This window comes from Berghia stephanieae, chromosome 6 (genome assembly GCF_034508935.2).
Source record: "Berghia stephanieae isolate SIO BIC M18660-M18661 chromosome 6, UCSD_Bste_1.3, whole genome shotgun sequence".
In the NCBI taxonomy this organism is placed as follows: domain Eukaryota; kingdom Metazoa; phylum Mollusca; class Gastropoda; order Nudibranchia; family Aeolidiidae; genus Berghia; species Berghia stephanieae.
The window spans coordinates 59,634,683-59,656,552 of NC_088365.1; the positions used below are offsets into that span (position 1 = coordinate 59,634,683).

The 21,870-nt window shown below is 36.5% G+C and overlaps 2 protein-coding genes across 4 annotated transcripts in view; one reads left to right on the forward strand and one right to left on the reverse strand.

Annotated features, from left to right (window-relative positions):
* The window catches only part of LOC144975345 (zinc finger C3HC-type protein 1-like), a 50,129-nt gene that overhangs the window by 4,319 nt on the left and 23,940 nt on the right, over window positions 1-21,870 (forward strand). Inside the window, exons 5-9 of one of the 3 annotated variants that reach the window (XM_078919339.1) lie at window positions 659-786; window positions 2,970-3,076; window positions 3,436-3,595; window positions 5,189-5,407; window positions 7,539-7,710. In XM_078919339.1, coding sequence (XP_078775465.1) covers window positions 659-786; window positions 2,970-3,076; window positions 3,436-3,595; window positions 5,189-5,407; window positions 7,539-7,664 — 740 coding nt within the window. In that variant the 3' untranslated portion in view covers window positions 7,665-7,710. Of the gene's footprint in view, window positions 1-658; window positions 787-2,969; window positions 3,077-3,435; window positions 3,596-5,188; window positions 5,408-7,538; window positions 8,524-21,870 lie in introns of those variants that run through there. The other 2 variants (XM_078919338.1, XM_078919337.1) reach the window with 2 other exon arrangements.
* On the reverse strand, window positions 7,977-13,958 carry LOC144975347 (uncharacterized). The gene is made up of 4 exons (XM_078919340.1): window positions 13,899-13,958; window positions 11,725-12,205; window positions 9,516-11,679; window positions 7,977-9,325 (listed from the first exon to the last, which is right to left on the reverse strand). Exon 3 carries the CDS (start codon window positions 10,169-10,171, stop codon window positions 9,701-9,703), a length of 471 nt encoding a protein of 156 aa, XP_078775466.1. The 5' UTR covers window positions 10,172-11,679; window positions 11,725-12,205; window positions 13,899-13,958; the 3' UTR covers window positions 7,977-9,325; window positions 9,516-9,700.

Genomic DNA, 21,870 nt, shown 5'->3' on the forward strand with positions numbered 1-21,870 from the left:
CTGCTTGTATTTAATTTAATTATTATTAAAAATTATATGAAGATATCTAACATGCTACAGCTTGTCCGTATGAAATTGACAGTTTGATTCTATCTGAGCCTGTCAAGGAATAGATGTAGCATTGTGAAGCAGGTTGAGGATAGGGACAGCAGGTATAGGTACAGGGGTATAGAATTCAACATACTCTATGACTTTTAGTGAATCCCCTTTACCAAGCTCACTTTGCACCATTTCACCAACGGATGCCTGAGCTATTATTGTCTTCCCTTGAAATAACTCTGATGAATAAATTCACATAGGTAGAAAGAAAGTAATTTTTATTTATTTTTTAAAGTAGTTAAATGGAAATTTGCTTAAAAACCTTTTTAAATTTTTTTTTTAAAAGACGCCCTTAAGTTTTTAATGAAACCCTCCCAGCCCCCCCATAAAATAAAACAAAAACTAAAACAACAGAACCCCCCCCCCCCCTAATACAATGATTAAGACAGCCCAGTAATCTTTATTTTTTCTTTTTCAAAATATGAAGTATGTATTAACAATAATTCGATTATATTTCATATAATGAATTCAGATGGTGTTTATTTAATAAAAGAGATGAGATTTTCTTTTTGATGTCTGATCATATTCCATGATTCTTTTTTTCTTGATTGGTTTTCAGAAAGTTTTTGCCTAATCCCTTGTGATGATCCAACTAGCTTGATAGCAGGTTTTACACACCGTGTGTCATCTTTAGAGTCTGTCACCTGCAGCCTGCCAAACATAGATTTCTCAACATTACATTCATACGTAAGTTGTGGATAAAATCTTGATCACCACTTTTGTTCGTTTTATCCTTATTATGTTTGCTACTATATTAGCATACATGCCGAATCTTCGAATTTTAGACAAATTTCATGGCCAAATACGAAATTTTATGGAAAATTACGAATTTTTAATGCTTAGTAATACTTAAATGATAATAAAAATGATAATAATGATAAGAAGAACAACAACAACAACAATAACTACTACTACTACTACTACTACTACTACTACTACTACTACTACTACTACTACTACTACTACTACTATTATTATTACTATTATTATTACTACTACTTTAATAATGATGATGATAATAATAATAATAATAGTATTGTGGTTGTTCATACACAAATTCAGAAATTACGACTTTCCTTGTCAAATTACTAAAAATTGACATTAAAATTACTAAATTTGAAGTTTTCAATTTGGCAAGTCTGTATTAGGCAGAGCTGCCTACTTGACTTGAAATGTCAAAAATTCTTAGTTTCCAAGGAAAACAAAGGAAAGGGACACATGGGTGCCAGTTTTCCGGTTCATGCCGGAATTCCGGTTTCGCGATATCTCAAAGTCAAATACCTCTGGTTTCAGGGGGGCTGAGTGATGGGCCGAAGCCGGTGTCCACCACTAAATTTTTCAAAAAAAGGTTGAGGGAGTACCTCTGGTACTCTCTGTCTCTCTCTGTTCTTTGGCTACCCTAGAGAGAGACAACTGCACTGTGAATATTTCACTATGTATTATAAGTTGGTTTTAAAATTAATTTCCTCATTGTGTCAATGTGTTTGCTGTGTAATCATTTAATAAAGGTATAAAAACGGTGATGAAATAAGAGTAAAGTTTAGGCCGCATTTTCAGTAGGAACATTTTCAGGTTTGGCAAAGTGTCGAGATTTTAGTTTCAGGTTTCAGCACTTTTTCCTTTTGGCACCCATGAAGGGACACAATAACTAGCATTATAAATCTACTATTAGTCCTCAGTATAATCAAAATATTCTCCAAAGTCCTAAATAGTTTCTAAGCAACCAAATTCTCCTTTTCAACAATATTTAATGAATCAAAAACGTCTACGCAGTTCCCAGCTGGAACCAAAAATTCGTCAATCTACACATTTTTCATAGTGCTATGCAAGTCTAATATTAAGATTCTTGTACCAACACATCAGAGTGACATTGGTGGAAATGCTTCCAATTTACTGGATTGGATCTGTTTTTGAAACTTTCAACTGCCGCTCACCTACTTTTAACACTGTATAATGGTTAGTGTGATAAAAAAAAGATGTTTGAATTTTGTATTTTATGTTGAATCCGATTTTTGTCTCCCTCGCTGAAGACGGGATATGTCAGCTTAAATGTGGTGCAAAAACATGAAATGAAAAGGTGCCTTGAACATTTTATACACTTTATAAGTTATTAGCAAAGTGGGCAAAAAGAAGAAGATTTTGAAGAAGAAGACCTTGGTGTTAACTCACTCAACCCTAGAGATTTTTGATACTTTTCGAAATTGGAAAAAAAAATGTATTAAAAAGTGAGCATGTACACAGATAGTTTTATTCAACTATCATTAACATGCAAAAACTAAAAAAAACCCCATTAACTTTGATACTAAGCCTATAATTTTTCTCATAAAAATGTAATAAATAGGCATGGGGTAAAAGTAACCCGGATAGACTATGGATATAGTCGGTGCTAGGGTTGAGTTAAGAAATTTGATTTTTTTTAAATTACATGATATCAGTACATTATTTGCAATTTGCTTTTCATGATTAACCTAGTTGAAGAGATATATGTGTGTGTGCATTTTTTATTCAATGGAAGGCACTCTAACTCTAAGTAAAATTAAAGATTAAATGTCTTGAAGATGTATCATTAAATAAAAAAAATAAATTGAAATAATGTTTTGAACTCATTATTTTTTTCTCAGGCAGAGGTTAATGACAAATGATCCAGTGTTGGAGAAATGTTATAATTTTTATTGAAAAGTTTGGTCGGCATTTTGAGTAAAAGAATAATTTCAAAATGTAATTGAAAATAAAAAGAGAAAGATTTATAATCCATATTTACAAAAGGAGTGAAAAAGTATTTACTCGTCCTTTTTTTGCTTTATTATAATTTCCTTTTTTTCTTCTCTTCCTTTCCCCATTGGTTTTTCCATTTCTTCTAATCAAACCAGAATTATGATGAGGGCCAAGGTGCAGCCTATTGCAAACGCCTACTTTTACCAGACTCGGATACTTCTCCAGAAGTGGTTGCCCTCTCTCTGACTGGATGGTCTTGCATGTAGGTTACCAGGCCTGCCATTTACAGACCTGCTTACTTGATATTGAAATCGTTTGTAGATTTCAGGAGGAAAAATAGTAGACACCGTAACAAACTTTATAAAATAACAATATGCCCTTATAAACACTTCGAATTCCTCAATTTATGTGTTCTGGCACCAAAATTTCATTTTCAACAAGTTATATTGAATTTAATGCCTCAAAACTGCTCTGAAATTAAAGTCGAAAATTCGTAGAAAAGCTTTGTCTTTGCTTTTATCATTTTGACGAAGGAGAGAAATTTTAGTGTAACGGTAATTTTGGATATTTGAAGCCTAAGATATCTGGCAGGTTTTATCTATTTGCCTTTTTCATTTTCAGGCCTTCGAAGACGGACATATTGGTATGCTCAAGGTGTCGCAGGCATGTCGGTTTATGGAATTTTGATAAACAGTCGAATCATGGGTTTTACACCAATGGAAACAGTGAATCTGTCACAGAAGAAAATAATGGAGACAAGGAGCCAGCAGCTAAAATGCCAGTGAGTTTGTTTTTTCTTATGCATAGTTGTAAATTTAAAAGTTACTCTTCTCATTCACTGTCACTCTGCTAAAAAGAAGATTCTAAAGACCATTTTCGACAGTTAAATTCGTCTCTAGTGGCTTAGCTGTTAAGACATTTGTCTCGCGAGTAAATGACATGGTTTTAATTCTGTATTGATTTCAGGTTTTTGGATGGGGTGAGGTGTCCTGGTTGGGAGATCACTTTGCTGCGTCTTCTATCTCCCTAGCTGATATCCTTAACCGAGTTGTTTTCTATCTTTGTCTTGGAATAGGATACCTTGTTTTTATCCTGGCCTTGATCAGAGTCCTTGTCCTTGGCTTGAAGGAAAACAATCTCCCTAGCTGATCTCCTTAACCGAGTTGTTTTCTATCGTTGTCTTGAAATAGGATACCTTGTTTTTATCCTGGCCTTGATCAGGGTCCTTGTCCTCGGCTTGTAGGGAAACAGATATGTATAGTATTAGTTTTGGGGTATGATATTTTTTCCTTGTGAATCATCTCTCTGTTATGCACTTTTATGATTTTTGCTGATGATATAGATAGTTCGAAGATGACGTCACTCAGGTCTTTGTTATTGTTTTTTTGCAATCCGCGTTTTATGAGTAATGCTCACTGAACTGTATTAACCTGGCTATAAACGTTCATGGATACACACAGTTTTGTGTGTTGATCCGTTATACTTCCGGATGGCAATGATATGAGCTTCTTAGCCAAGCGCATACTATCTATAATTTGAGTGTAAACTTTTCAGTGCGATCTTATGCTTGTGGGACTTGGTGGAACTGACAGATGATCTGAAACCAAGTGTATTTTTGGTTTGTGCTTGGAATCTACATCTCTTCTTTACTTGAACTAGTCCTTTTTGTCTTACCTTTCCTTGGGATTATTTTAATTGTATATCCAGAATTTTTGACAATCTGATTTTCTTCCCGTTTTACTGATGCTGAAATGATCTAAAAATGTCACGAGTGCTGTAAAAAAAAGAATCATTAAAAAAAATATTTTTAAATCCAGATTTTGTTTTTCTTTGACAATTCTGTGCACACAGTAGTGACCAGGTAACTGGAGGAGTTTGGTCATGTGGAGAGTATTTTGATAAAGTAGCATTCTTTATAAGGGATAGTAATGTTTTAGATAGTGGGATAGTATCTGGTTCCATTGGTTGTCCTGCCTCTTATAATGAAAATGTTGCTGCTTAAAGCTGAAAGAAAAAAATAATGATAAGTAATGAAATGTGAGCTTCAATTTATCTGTCTTCATTCAATAAATTGAAGCTTACATTACTTGTCTTTACAGATTTTATCGGGTGACCAAATTTAGCCATCGTCAAATTTTTTTCCTGGGAGATTGGCATTTTAAAATAAAATTTAAGAGGAAAATCAGCTAAAAAATTGTTTTGCTCAAAAATATATATTTTACCAAATCGTCATATACTATATCTATTCCAAAGCATTTTAAAGTAACAATACCTATAAATAATGATTGGAAAACTTGAATTTTGATTTTTTTTTTAAAGATTAAAAAATGTTGTTTATTGTCTATGACACATCCTCTTATCACTCCATCTACAGAAAGTCAACGTGAAATCGTCTTTCAACCCAGTGGAAGAACACAAGCACTGGTGTCCTTGGCTTTTACTGACCCAGCCCTCATCAACAACATCTCCAGTAGTCGGTGAGAAGAGGCTCAGAGAAGAGAATGTGTTATCACCAGCATTTATCCAGGCCTTGAAAACCATAACCCCTGGTCTGATGGACAACAATACGGGACTGGCTCAGACCATGAAAGTTGTAAGATTTGACTTTCTTGTTCTTGTCCATTATTGCTTATATATAATATAGATAGTATGCGCTTGGCTAAGAAGCTCATAACATTGCCATCCGGAAGTATAACGGACCAACGCACAAAACTGTGTATCCATGAACGTTTATCGTCAGGTCAATACAGTTCAGTGAGCATTACTCATAAACGCGGATGGCAAAAAACGATAACAAAGACCTGAGTGACGTCATCTTCGAACTATCTATATATTCATTGGTACTATGCTTTACTTCAGGTAGACAGACACATTATAATAATACATTTGTGTTTTTCCACTCTTAAGTCCACCCTGCGCCCCCCCCCCCCTTTTTTTTTTTTTTCTCCCCTTTTTCATTTCGAAATGGCTATTTGTCTTAAGACTACAAACAGGAAAAACTGCCACTTTTCCCTATTTGTACTCCCAACACTCTCTTGTGTTGAAGTTAAATTTTATGAGCTAATATCTTTCTAGTCATTCTGTCTGCGCTTATGTAAACGAAATGGCTCTTTCTGTAAAACCCTTAAGGACAATCGAAAAAACCCTGGAGGAAAGAAAGTAAACAATGATAATACGTCAAAAGACTACAGAGTTATCTAGGCCTATTTGGCTAGGGAGACCACAGTCATCAATTCGATTGCAAATAGGTCTATCAAGAATGCAGACATTCCAGCCTGCTTCAAGGAAGCTTTAATTAGTCCATTCTTGAAAAAGAAAAATTTAGACAACGATCAATTTAAAAACTACAGGCCAGTCTCAAACCTTCATTTCATTTCAAAATTAATAGACTCATTGTCACACGTCTCAACAACTACATTACTTTCAACAATCTCATTGTTTTTCAATCCGCCTATAAGCAATCACACAGCACAGAAACAGCACTTATTCGTGTCCACAATGATATTGTCAACATACTTGACAAAAACGATAATGTAATCCTACTGCTGCTGGACCTAAGTGCCACATTCGACACTGTGGATCATGCGATACTACTAGACTCAATGCATAGGCTCTTTGGAATCGAAGACAAAGTTCAGAATGGTTTTCATGCTATCTACGAGATCGGTCACAACGTGTTCTCATAAATGATTCCCTTTCACCACCAACAAAGATACAATTTGTCGTCCCACAGGGTTCAGTGCTTGGCCCTTATATTTTCACAATGAACACAAAGCCCTTAAGCAACATCATCTCGACCTTCTGTCTCAGCCATCATCTCTACGCTGATGATACCCAGCTATACACTCCCATTTCATCCAAAAAAAATATCAAAGAAACAAAAAGGAGACTCGCAACATGTCTAGATAATGTTAAAGCATGGATGACAAACAACAAGCTGAAAGTCAATGACAAAACTGAGCTGATTGTATTCAAAAAGACATTGACCAACTGTCCTTCGGAGAATCTGTTATTAAAAACTTCCAATGTCGTTCGAAACCATGGTTTCTCTTTGACACTCACCTAGACATGCGTGCACACATAACAAAGTGCTGTCAGGCGATACATAATGGTCTTCAAATGATATGCAGAATACGAAATACCATTGATGATGAAACATGTAAAACACTTATCCATGCCCTTTCACCAGCCGCATGGATTATTGTAACTCTCTGCTGTACGGCCTCCCAAAATATCGCTCACTGCTTCTCTCTAAAACCACTATTACTTAAAAGACGCTCATACAATCTTCAGCCTGAAGCATTGGTTATAATGGAAGAAGAAGAAGATTACTTTCGAGGTAGAAGATAATGAGTTCCCTATATGGCCATGTCAATCATGTAGACATCCTTAGATAATCTGAGCCTACCCTCTGATGTCTATAGCCACATTTTCGTTTTTGACGGTTATTCATGTATTTTCATAGGCTGCATCACAATTTCAACCCTAATGAATTTATTAGTAAGGCAAGGCTCATGGGTAGAAAAGCCAATTTCAGTTCTAGTTATTTTTGAGACACACAAATTATACCAGTGATCTAGTCTAATTCAAAAATAATTTTTTAAATCTAGAAAATCGGCCAACAATGAAAAAATAGTTGCTAGATAAAACTAAAATAAACAAAAGCCATTTTCCAGAATTGTGTTCTAAAATTTCAACCTTATATTTCATAAAACCATTTACAGAGCCCCATGACGGATGGATTGAGATGTTTCCGTCGCGTCATCAAAGCCTGGTCATCCCCGAAAACAGCTACGGATACTCCTGCTGCCTCCACTTCAACTCCTCGATCCACCAAATCATCATCATGACACAGTTTGCCACCAATTATCCTCATGTCGTAATCCATGGATACTAGTATGTACAGAGAGGGTTTGTTGGACAGATTGTATACTCTCTTCTATCCCCCTATGATTGTTGTTGTCCTCTTTCGTGCAATTTTCTCCCCTTATTCTTGGGTGAAGCTTATTTGTTTTGCTCATTCCTGGCAATGGCTGGGATAATTTCATTCAATGATAGAAACAGAGTATATATATGATAAAAAGAAATAAACAAAACCTTCTCATTTCTGGAGTATAGAAGTGAAGATGTTTTGTTTGAAAGAAAAATGATTTAGATTAGGAGATATTATTAATTCTAATTTTAAAATATAATTTCTCTGTGTGGCTGTGGTCATGTGTAAATGTGTATTCAAAACCAAAATGTGTTCTTTTCAAGACAGGGTTGGCACAGATGTCTGGCATTCTGGGTGGAGTTCCTGACCTCCCATAATGGGCAAGGAGTTACTTGCTGTGTCTACTATACCTCTATATCTGTTTTTCAACATGCTCTCTGTCTTTGTCTTGGAATGAGATGACTTTGTTTTGTCCAGGCCGTGGCCAGATACCCTGGTTGCGAGGGAAACAGTCAAATATATATTACGAGGGTGTCCGATCCTAACTGTGCAAGTGCTTTGTGGGTTGTTTTGAGAAAACGAAAAAAAAATAAATGGCTTCTAAAATCAGGCTTGAAAATGGAAACTGCTGTGGTAACTGTCATCTCTTAATATGTCGTTTTAACTACAATGGTGGTTGTTGCTGCAAATGGCATATCTAATTAATTACGGCGCTTTAAGGGTTAGCGACCATAAATAAAATTGTTTTTACAATAAATTCAAGATTAAAAAAAAAACATTAGTTGCTTTATGTATCAAATATATTTTTGTCTTTAAGGCAACATAAAGTCAGAATAAAAAATAAAACTAAAGTAATTTAGGTAAACTAAAACACTGGCCTTTAAAAGAGCGACTGCAAAGCATTGCGTCTAGTTCACACATTGTTTTTATATCCCCATTCATTGTGGTGACTGTTAAAGTCTCCTGCCAGTATGGCTGGATGGTTGATGGGTGTTTTTGGTGGGTTAGTCCAGTTGGTGTTAGGCGGTTTATAGATGTTTAATATTTCTGTATCATCAAATTTGATTGTACGTCTCTGTGTACCACTTTGCTCTGTGTGGCCACCTAGGTCTGTTGTTTGATCTGGGGCTCTTGCATAAGTGATTATTCCATACTTTGGGGTGGTTTTGTCCATTGATTACGGAATAGCCGCTGATATTATAGCGTGAGGGGGGTGAGTTGTCATCCAGATGTGTTTCTTGGAGAAGTGCTATATCAATATCGTGTTCTTTAAGTAGTTTGGCCAGATATTCACATTTTGCCATTGATATTCCTCGACTTTGAGGTGTAGGATTTTGATTTTAGCTCCTATAGTAATTTAGTTCTCGTTGTCAACCTTATTTGGTTGGCTGTGATTGGGATTGGGGGTGGGAGAGCGGACCTTTTTATCTTGGACGACGTCCGAGCCAGTATGATATCTTCTTGGTTTCTTCATCATAGTTAAGGAGGTGTGGGTCCAGGAGAGGGCAGGCCCTGTCTGGACGCCGGGTTTGCTACGCAATGTTGCAGTAGAGTTGACAGAATATAGCTAATTCATAGCTGCCAACCGTTCCGTAAAGAATGGATTTGTTCCGTATTTGGCTTCCTGAGTCCATAAGTCCGTATTTTTAGTTCAAAATCCGTACTTTGTAATTTTTGGCTTATTTGTGCTAAACACGGCAATGAATAATGAACGTTCCTGACCAAATGGGTGTTCCTTATTTTATTTTTGAAAAGTTGGCAGCTATACTAATTGAAGATATAGACGGGTCTCCAGCTCCGAATTTTTGTCAAAGATTTTTTGAAAAGCATCCCGCCGAAGGCAACTGTAGGAAAACCAAGATGGCCCCTCTGTGAGCAAAATACAAGATTAGATGGTAGTTTTTCAAAAGCATGTTGCATGCACAAGGCCAGTGAGTGGCAAATGCACTTCATCTATATGCAGGTGGGGGAAACATTCTTGATCCTTGTCCACACACTGTTCTTAACTCCTACCATGACGGATGCACCGTCGCTCGCAAAGCCTAAGCAGTCCTTCAAACTCAACCCAAAGGTCTCTAACTCATTCTTCATGGAATGGAAAAGTGTCTCAGCATTGGTTTCCAGTACCGGTACTAGGCCCAGAAATGCGTCCACAACTCCTTTCTCGCTGTCCACATACCTAATAATGAGGCACAACAGTTTCTGGCATTCTAAATCTGTTGACTCGTCCGCAATTATGGTGAACTTTTTCCTACCAGCTGCCTTCTTCAGTTCATCCTTCAATGCAGGTGAAAGAACATTCCTAATGATCGACGCACATTTGGTTCGATGTAATCGCAAATTGCCAAGTGTGCTGCCATCTCCACATACTCCCAAATGGTCCACTGCTCTAATAGATGAGTGGCAAGCCACAAAAACAGCCATTTCAATTTCCACTCCTTTTTGCTCAGTTGTGACAGTTTTCTTTTCCACACAGGGTGTTCTGACTACATTGAGAAGGGCCGAAGTTCATTGCGGACACCTTTTCTAAACGTTTCTTTGCCTTTTCATGGTCTTTAAGAACGATATGTCTGAGAGTAATGTTTGCATTGCAGTATCTGTGGTTGGGAGAAGAGATAGAAAGGAAGAATCTTACTCTTACAAAAAGCAGTATGGCATTACAGCTGTTTGTGTTGTCTGACAATAGCCTAGTGGTATGTTAGTTCTCTAGATTGTAAGCACTTTGGGTTTGAAAGAAGAAAAGCGCCATCAAATAGATGCATTCTTTATCTTTGAAACGTAATGGAAATTCGCCCCATCATGACTACACTCTCCATACCTTAGTGTACCAGTGTGAATAAAAAGTCATCACCATCATTCATCATCATTAACAATATCATCATTATTATTATTATCATCATCATCATCATCATCATCATCATCATCATCATCATCATCATCATCATTATCATTATTATCATCATCATTATTTTTATTAATATCATCATCATTAGTATTATTATTATTGTTGCTGTTGATTGTTGTGGTGGTAGTGGTAGTGGTAGTAGTAGTAGTAGGCTAGTAGTAGTAGTAGTAGTAGTAGGCTAGTAGTAGTAGAAATAGTAGTAGTAGTAATTAATATCAATATTTTAACTCACCTCTCGCAAGTATTGTGAAGAAAGCTTTTTCCTGTTTGGTAACACATATCTGGGATCCAGATTATGATGGACTAGCTCCCGAAAACCAGTGTCTTCTACAATGGAAAAAGGCTGTATGCCTCTTGCAATCATCCGCATTACGCATTCATCTAGTGTCTTTCTCATGCTGGAATCGCGGGAGTATACGTTTGCCTTCTCAAAAGCATCAACAATCTTGGGTTGCAGTCTTCTTACGGCAGCAATGCTTCCTTCGGTTGTTCCGGTTGAGGTAGATGTTACCGCAGTAATAGCAGTCTCTGATTGTTGTAATTCTAATGCTGCAGGTTGTTTTGCTTTTATATGTTTCAGCAAACTAGATGATGAGCCTATCATCTACAAAGCTTGTACTGGGCATTTCACAAACAAGCTCCAAACTATGGATTTCTTTTGAGACATGTTAGGTACTGTAAAAGTCTACTTGACATCAGCTGATGTAGTGAACGGTAGTGAACGATGAATTTTATGATTTATGACAGAGGTAAACTATAACAACTTGGGTAAGTTAAGGCTAGGCCTAGTGCCTAGTATTGATCGTTTCTTTTGAAATCGAAACCATCGTAAATTCTTGGAATTCTAAGAGTAGTTTCGATTTTAGTTCTGTTTCCTAATTGAGCGGTTTGTTTGAAATCAAAATAGGCAAAAATTTTCACTCTCAGTTCGGTTTCCATTTGTTGAAGCGGGTACTCGTTACCCGCCCCTTTTACCCAAGTACTCGGTTTAACTTTATTACCCACGGGTACCCGCCCAGCCCTCCCACTTATGATTAATTCGTTGTACCCACGGGTACCCGCCCAGCCCTACCACTTATGATTAATTCGTTGTACCCACGGGTACCCGCCCAGCCCTACCACTTATGATTAATTCGTTGTACCCACGGGTACCCGCCCAGCCCTACCACTTATGATTAATTCGTTGTACCCACGGGTACCCGCCCAGCCCTACCACTTATGATTAATTCGTTGCACGGGCCTGTCACGACTAAAAATGATTATCCTTGGAACTGGTTTGTTTTATACGTTGACCACCAGTTCATATTTTATCTGCAGGTCTTCGTTACAGCTTTATTTGCAGATATTCGTTACAGCTTTATTTGCAGATAATTATTTCAGCTTTATCTGCAGATATTCGTTACATCTCTATGTCAAATGCACTGTCAGATTATCACAAGCAATCACACACTCTCTCTTTCTCACGTACACACACACATATGCACATAACATCTACACAACTCGTTCCACACCATAGAATAGACACAGACAATTTTGATCTTGTGCGTATTGGCCTGACACTCAATGACACACTTTCAGACAAAAAACAAAAACAAAACAAAAAACACCGAGTAAGCAAAGCTTTCTTAGTCTCTTAGGCCTGGCCTACCTTGTGGGGTTCGTGTTTGAATCCAAGGTCCCCATCACCAAGTCCTCAAAAGGGATTGGCTTTGGGGCCGGACCTCCTCCTGTCCTTGATTCTTCTTGCCTCCTTCGAAGCACCAAACTTTTAAAATCTTTCCACTTCTTCTTGATGTGGTCTTGAGTTCTCCCGTGCCCTCCGGTGGCATTAACTCTGTTGGTTATCTTATCCCATATCTCCTTCTTCTTGACTGTTACGCCATTTTGAAAGGCAGACAACAGGCAAGCTGCCTCCGTCGATATTTCCTCTAACATCACGACAGTTTCTTCGTCGGTAAAATTGGGTTTTTAAAATCGTTTCACCTATTCCATAGCTGAATGCTCCGAAAGATTGTTTTAGAAAACGAGTAAAACAAACAAGAATAGGAAATAGATTTAATTGATGTGTGGTAGTTCGCTAGCACAGCTAGAAAAGTATCACATTTCTATTACGGTTTTTCTTACCTTCCCAGGGAATTCCCAGTTAAAAATAAATTGACCTCTGTAGTCTGAGACTTGGTAGTCAGGGACAAAGTCTGACTCCATGAATAACTTACTTTTCGTTGTCTCAGACTTTCCAAGGTGTTGGACTACGAAGTCTCAGACTTTGCTAGTGTCCGAGACTATCGTAATCCGGCTCCATAGACCCCAGTATGTTTGTAATTTTTTCACTGAGACATACATAATGAACTCTTAATTAATTATCTAAGAAGATAAACGACCAATGTTTAACATTTTTTTTCCCACAAATTTAAAATCAAAGACCATTGCTAATTACTACAAAAATTCACATGTGCTGGAAATTTGGTTATTCCACTATTTCCTCTGATTTGTTAACCATCGCATTCAACCTGTGAAATATAATGTGTCAAAGCTATTTCAGGCAAAAAACAAGAAAACCATTAATGTGAAAAATTTAATTTCTGTTTCAAAATATCACATGAAAAAATATATAATTTTTGAAACAGGATTTTTTAACTATAAACACGAAGACCGCAAATCAAACAAACAAAATAAATGCAAAACAACAACAAAACAAATTAAGATAAAAAAACGAACATTCTTTTATTGTGGGTGCGGGGAAGAGTGCGCACATTTAAATTACAAAGGGCCAGAAAGAGGTCAGCGGCAAAGCTTTGAAAGAAAGAAAACATATTATAATAACAGAAAATACAATTATAGGATTAAACTTAAATTTACGAAAAATATTGTTGTATTACTAAATAAAATTTTTAATCGATACAGGTCTGTAATTTTTTAATAAATCGAAATCAAGGTTTTTCTTTTTAAGCAAATGTGTGATTAATGAAATAAATGTGTGATTAAATAAATGTGTGAATAAAAATGATTATACGTTGAACTTGTCTGTTTTATACGTTGAGCACCAATTCATATTTTATCCGCGGATAATCCTTACATCTCTATGTCAGATGCACTTTCAGATTATCACAAGCAATCACACACTCTCTTTCACACGCACACACACACACACACACACACACACACACACATATGCACATAACATCTACACAGCTCGATCCACAACATAGAATAGGCACAGACAATTTTAATCTTGTGCGTATTGGCCTCACACTCTCACATGTGGCTTGACACTCAATGACACACTTTCAGACAAAAAACAAAAAACACAGAGTAAGCAAAGCTTTCTTAGTCTCTTAGGCCTGGCCTACCTTGTGGGGTTCGTGTTTGAACCCAAGATCCCCATCACCAAGTCCTCAAAAGGCATTGGCTGTGTGGGCAGACCTCCTCCTGTCCTTGATTCTTCTTGCTTCCTTCGAAGCACCAAACTTTTTAGATCTTTCCACTTCTTCTTGATGTGGTCTTGAGTTTTTCTGTTCCCTCCGATGGAATTAACTCTGTTGGTTATCTTGTCCCATATCTCCATCTTCCTCTTGACTGTTACGCCATTCTGGAAGGCAGACAACAGACAAGCTGTCTCCGTGGATATTTCCTCTAACATCACGACAGTTTCTTCGTCTGTAAAATTGGGTTTTTTATATCTTTTCACCGATTCCATGGCTGAATGCTCCGAAAGATTATTAAAAAAAATGAGTAAAACAAACAAGAATAGGAAATAGATTTAATTGATGTGTGGTAGTTTGCATGCGCAGCCAGAAAAGTATTACATTTCTATTAAGGTTTTTTATTACTTTCCCGGGGAATCCCCAGTTAAAAATAGATTGACCTCTGTAGTCTGAGACTTGGTAGTTAGGGACAATGTCTCCATGAATAGGGTACTTTTTGTGGTCTCAGACTTTCCAAAGTCTTGGACTACGAAGTCTCAGACTTTGCTAGTGTCCGAGACTATCGTTGCCCTGCTCCATGAATTAGACCCCAGTATGTTTGTAATTTTTTTCACTGAGACATACATAATGAACTCTTAATTATCTAAGATAAACGACCAATGTTTAATTTTTTTTTTCCACAAATTTAAAGTCAAAGACCATTGCTAATTACTCACAAAAATTCACATGTGCTGGAAATTTGGTTATTCCACTATTTCCTCTGATTTGTTAACCATCCCATTTAAATGTGACGTCCTTGAGAATTCAAAATGCAATCCCTCTTGTGTTATGATTCTTGATTACAGATTCCTCTACAGATGTTCTAACGTTTGTTAATTTTTTAGATCCTTTCACTCCTGTTGAGTGCCACTAGTTTTATGACAGTAAAATAGAAATATATTTCCAACCTCTATCGGACTAATAATATTACAAAAGTTCGCCACAAAAATATAGCTTTAAATGACTAAACAAGTCTTTTGATTTAGTTGAATTATAACTTTATTAAAGAAAAATAAGAAAGTGTGAAAATAATATAAAAGGGTTTGACAATAAAATAAATATTCGATAACATAATATATAGGCGCCGTTTTGAATTATGACTTTTCACGCCTGGCCAGGGTCAAAAAGTCGCACAACAGGGGTGATAAATCACACTATTTCAAATGTTATGTTTCAAAGCTATTTCAGGCAAAAAACAAGAAAACCATTAATGTGAAAAAATAATTTCTCATTCAAAATATCACATGAAAAACAAAAAAATTTTGAAACAGGATTTTTTAACTATAACCACTAAGACCGCAAATCAACCAAACAAAATAAATGCAAAACAACAAAACAAATTAAGATAAAAACAAATGAACATTCTTTTATTGTGGGTGCGGGGAAGAGTGCGTACATTTGAATTACAAAGGGCCAGACAGAGGACAGTGGCAAAGCTTTGAAAGAAAGTAAACATTATAATAATAACAGGAAATACAATTGTACGATTAAACTTACATTTACGAAAAACATTGTTGTATTACTAAATAAAATTTTTAATCAATACAGATCTGTAATTTTTTAATAAATCGAAATCAAGGTTTTTCTTTTTAAGCAAATGTGTGATGAAATAAATGTGTGATTAAAACTGATTATCCGTTGAACTTTGAACTCGTCTGTTTTATACGTTGACCACCAGTTCATATTTTATCCGCGGATAATCGTTACATTTCTATGTCAATTGCACTGTCAGATTATCACAAGCAATTACACACTCTCTCTCACACACACAGCACATAGCATCTACACAGCTCGTTCCACAACATAGAATAGACAAGACAATTTTGATCTTGTGCGTATTAGCTTCACACTCTCACAAGTGGCTTGACACTCAATGACACACTTTCAGACAAACTAAACAAAACAAAAAACACAGAGTAAGCAAAGCTTTCTTAGTCTCTTAGGCCTGGCCGACCTTGTGAAATGCCACTGGTCAGGTTCGTGTTTGAACCCAAGATGTCCATCACCAAGTCTCAAAAAGGGATAGGCTGTGTGGGCGGACCTCCTCCTGTCCTTGATTATTCTTGCCTCCTTCGAATCACCAACCTTTTTAGATCTTTCCACTTCTTCTTGATGTGGTCTTGAGTTCTCCTGTGCCCTCCGATGGCATTAACTCTGTTTGTTATCCTGTCCCATATCTCCTTCTTCTTCTTGACTGTTACGCCATTCGGAAAGGCAGACAACAGGCAAGCTGTCTCCATGGATATTTCCTCTAACATCACGACAGTTTCTTCGTCTGTAAAATTGGGTTTTTAATATCTTTTCGCTGATTCCATGACTGAATGCTCCGAAAGATTGTTAAAGAAACGAGTAAAACAAACAAGAATAGGAAATGTATTATAAACACTAAGACCGCAAATCAAACAAACAAAATAAATGCAAAACAACAACAAAACAAATTAAGATAAAAATAATGAACATTCTTTTATTGTGGGTCTGTGGAAGAGTGCGCACATTTGAATTACAAAGGGCCAGAAAAAGGACAGTCGCAAAGCTTTGAAAGAAACAATATTATAATAACAGGAAATACAATTGGAGGATTAAACTTACATTTACGAAGAACATTGTTGTATTACTAAATAAAATTTTTAATCAATGCAGGTCTGTAATTTTTTAATAAATCAAAATCAAGGTTTTTCTTTTTAAGCAAATGTGTGATGAAATAAATGTGTGAATAAAACTGATTATCCGTTGAACTTTGAACTCGTCTGTTTTATACGTTGACCACCAGTTCATATTTTATCCGCGGATAATCGTTACATCTCTATGTCAATTGCACTGTCAGATTATCACAAGCAATTACACACTCTCTCTCACACACACATGCACATAACATCTACACAACTCGTTCCACACCATAGAATAGACACAGACAATTTTGATCTTGTGCGTATTGGCCTCACACTCTCACAAGTGGCTTGACACTCAATGACACACTTTTAGACAAAACAAAACAAAAAACACAGAGTAAGCAAAGCTTTCTTAGTCTCTTAGGCCTGGCCGACCTTGTGAAATGCCACTGGTCAGGTTCGTGTTTGAACCCAAGGTCCCCATCACCAAGTCCTCAAAAAGGGATTGGCTGTGTGGGCGGCCTCCTCCTGTCCTTGATTATTCTTGCCTCCTTCGAAGAACCAAGCTTTTTAGATTTTTCCACTTCTTCTTGATGTGGTCTTGAGTTCTCCTGTGCCCTCCGATGGCATTAACTTTGTTTGTTATCATGTCCCATATCTCCTTCTTCTTCTTTACTGTTACGCCATTCTGGAAGGCAGACAACAGACAAGCTGTCTCCGTGGATATTTCCTCTAACATCACGACAGTTTCTTCGTCTGTAAAATTGGGTTTTTTATATCTTTTCGCTTATTCCATGGCTGAATGCTCCGAGAGATTATTAAAAAAAACGAGTAAAACAAACAAGAATAGGAAATATATTATAAACACTAAGACCGCAAATCAAACAAACAAAATAGATGCAAAAACAACAACAAAACAAATTAAGATAAAAATAAATGAACATTCTTTTATTGTGGGTCTGTGGAAGAGTGCGCACATTTGAATTACAAAGGGCCAGAAAGAGGACAGTCGCAAAGCTTTGAAAGAAACCATATTATAATAACAGGAAATACAATTGGAGGATTAAACTTACATTTACGAAGAACATTGTTGTATTACTAAATAAAATTTTTAATCAATACAGGTCTGTAATTTTTTAATAAATCGAAATCAAGGTTTTTCTTTGTAAGCAAATGTGTGAATAAAACTGATTATCCGTGTAACTGGTCTGTTTTATACGTTGACCACCAGTTCATATTTTATCCGCGGATAATCGTTACATCTCTATTCTATGTCAAATGCACTGTCAGATTATCACAAGCAATCAAACACTCTGTCTCACACACACACACACACACATATGCACATATCTACACAGCTCGTTCCACAGCATAGAATAGACACAAGACAATTTTGATCTTGTGCTTATTAGCCTCACACTCTCACAAGTGGCTTGACACTCAATGACACACTTTCAGACAAAAAAACAAAACAAAAAAAAAACACAGAGTAAGCAAAGTGTCGTGAACGGATTTCCTAATCTCGTTCACGATGTGTAAAATAAAGAAAAAAGTTAAGAAAAAGTCTCCACCGAAGTGGCTGTTCTCCATATATGTAGAGGACATATGTGGGCGGTTAAAAATGTTCTTAAAGCACATCGGGAATTGTCCCGGTACAGTCTAATTCTTAAAACATACCAAAAGTATGGCGGCTCGGATCTTTGAAAGATACAATGAAATGCAAAGTAGTAAGAATCAGGCTTGGTGTCGAAGAGAAAAGAATGAAGGGTGTCGCGAGCTGTTATAGGGTAGTCACGATGACGTCACGTTTACGCGGGAGACAGTGAACAAACACAACATGAAGATTACTCACAACAGCTTGATCGAGACACTGACAGTCAAATCATAACAAAACACAACAACAACAACATAAACCTATCACAATAATCAGTGACATAAAATCTTCCCCATAAAAGCTTTCTTAGTCTCTTCGGCCTTGGCCTACCTTGTGAAATGTCACTGGCCAGGTTCGTGTTTGAACCCAAGATGTCCATCACCATGTCCTCAAAAGGGATTGGCTGTGTGGGCGGACCTCCTCCTGTCCTTGATTCTTCTTGCCTCCTTCGAAGCACCAAGCTTTTTAGATCTTTCCACTTCTTCTTGATGTGGTCTTGAGTTCTCCCGTTCCCTCCGATGGCGTTAACTTTGTTTGTTATCCTGTCCCATATCTCCTTCTTCTTCTTGACTGTAACGCCATTCGGAAAGGCAGACAACAGGCAAGCTGCCTCCGTTGATATCTCCTCCAACATCACGGCAGTTTCTTCGTCGGTAAAATTGGGTTTTTAAAATCGTTTCACCTATTTCATGACTGAATGCTCCGAAAGATTGTTAAAGAAACGAGTAAAACAAACAAGAATAGGAAATAGATTGATTGTTGTGTGGTAGTTCGCATGCACAGCTAGAAAAGTATCACATTTCTATTACGGTTTTTTATTACTTTCCCGGGGAATTCCCTGTTAAAAATAGATTGACCTCTGTTGTCTGAGACTTGGTAGTCAGGGACAAAGTCTGACTCCATGAATAGCTTACATTTCGTAGTCTCGGACTTTCCAAGGTCTTGGACTACCAAGTCTCAGACTTTGCTAGTGTCCGAGACTATCGTAGTCCGGCTCCATGAATTAGACCCCAGTATGTTTGTAATTTTTTCACTGAGACATACATAATGAACTCTTAATTAATTATCTAAGAAGATCAACGACCAATGTTTAACATTTTTTTTCCACAAATTTAAAATCAAAGACCATTGCTAATTACTCACAAAAATTCACATGTGCTGGAAATTTGGTTATTCCACTATTTCCTCTGATTTGTTAACCATCCCATTCAACCTGTGACGTCCTTGAGAATTCAAAATGCATTCCCTCTTGTGTTATGATTCTTGATTACCGATTCTTCTACAGAAGTTCTAACGTTTGTTAATTCTTTAGATCGTTTTACTCCTGTTGAGTGCCACTAGTTTTATGACAGTAAAATAGAAATATATTTCCAACCTCTCAAAAGGTCTCCACAAAAATATATCTTTAAATGACTAAACACGTCTTCTGATTTAGTTACATTATAACTTTATTAAAGAAAAATAAAGTGTGAAAACAAAATAAAAAGGTTTGACAATAAATAAATATTGGATAACATAATATATAGGCACCGTTTTGAATTATGACTTTTCACGCCTGGCCCAGGGTCAAAAAGTGGCACAACAGGGGTGATAAATCTCACTATTTCAAATATTATGTGTCAAAGCTATTTGAGGCAAAAACCAAACAAACCATTAATGTGAAAAAAAATTAATTTCTGTTTCAAAATATCACATGAAAAAATATATAATTTTTGAAACAGGATTTTTTAAACTATAAACACTAAGACCGCTAATCAAACAAATAAAATAAATGCAAAACAACAACAAAACAAATTAAGATAAAAACAAACGAACATTCTTTTATTGTGGGTGCGGGGAAGAGTGCGCACATTTGAATTACGAAGGGCCAGAAAGAGGATATTGTCAAAGCTTTGAAAGAAAGACATTATAATAATAACAGGAAATACAATTGTAGGATTAAACTTAAATTTACGAAGAACATTGTTGTATTACTAAATAAAATTTTTAATCGATACAGGTCTGAAATTTTTTTAATAAATCGAAATCAACGTTTTTCTTTTTAAGCAAATGTGTGATTAAATAAATGTGTGATGAAATAAATGTGTGATGAAATAAATGTGTGATGAAATAAATGTGTGAATAAAAATGATTATAAGTTGAACCTGTCTGTTTTATACATTGACCACCAGTTCATATTTTATCCGCGGATAATCGCTACATCTCTGTCAAATGCACTGTCAGATTATCACAAGCAATCACACACCCTCTCTCACACGCACACACACACATATGCACATAACATCTACACAGCTCGTTCCACAACATAAGACTAGACACAGATAATTTTAATCTTGTGCGTATTAGCCTCACACTCTCACAAGTGGCTTGACACTCAATGACACACTTTAAGACAAAAAAACAAAAACAAAACAAAACAAAAAACACGAGTAAGCAAAGCTTTCTTAGTCTCTTAGGCCTGGCCTACCTTATGATATGCCACTGGTCAGGTTCGTGTTTGAACCCAAGGTCCCCATCACCAAGTCCTCAAAAGGGATTGGCTGTGTGGCCGGACCTCCTCCTGTCCTTGATTCTTCTTGCCTCCTTCGAATCACCAAACTTTTTAGATCTTTCCACTTCTTCTTGATGTAATCTTGTGTTCTACCGGAACATCTCCGATGGCATTAACTTTGTTATCCTGTCCCATATCTCCTTCTTATTGACTGTTACGCCATTTTGAAAGGCAGACAACAGGCAAGCTGCCTCCGTGGATATTTCCTCTAACATCACGACAGTTTATTCGTCTGTAGAATTGGGTTATTTAATATCTTTTCGCCGATTCCATGGCTGAATGCTCCGAAAAATTGTTTTAAAAAACGAGTAAAACACACAAGAATAGGAAATAGATTTGATTGATGTTTGGTAGTTCGCTAGCACAGCTAGAAAAGTATCGCATTTCTATTACAGTTTTTCTTACTTTCCCAGGGAATTCCCAGTTAAAAATAGATTGACCTCTGTAGTCTGAGACTTGGTAGTCAGGGACAAAGTCTGACTCCATGAATAGCTTACATTTCGTTGTCTCGGACTTTCCAAGGTCTTGGACTACCAAGTCTCAGACTTTGCTAGTGTCCGAGACTATCGTAGTCCGGCTCCATGAATTAGACCCCAGTATGTTTGTAATTTTTTCACTGAGACATACACAATGAACTCTTAATTAATTATCTAAGAAGATCAACGACCAATGTTTAACATGTTTTTCCCCACAAATTTAAAATCAAAGACCATTGCTAATTACTCACAAAAATTCACATGTGCTGGAAATTTGGTTATTCCACTATTTCCTCTGATTTGTTAACCATCCCATTCAACCTGTGACGTCCTTGAGAATTCAAAATGCATTCCCTCTTGTGTTATGATTCTTGATTACCGATTCTTCTACAGAAGTTCTAACGTTTGTTAATTCTTTAGATCGTTTTACTCCTGTTGAGTGCCACTAGTTTTATGACAGTAAA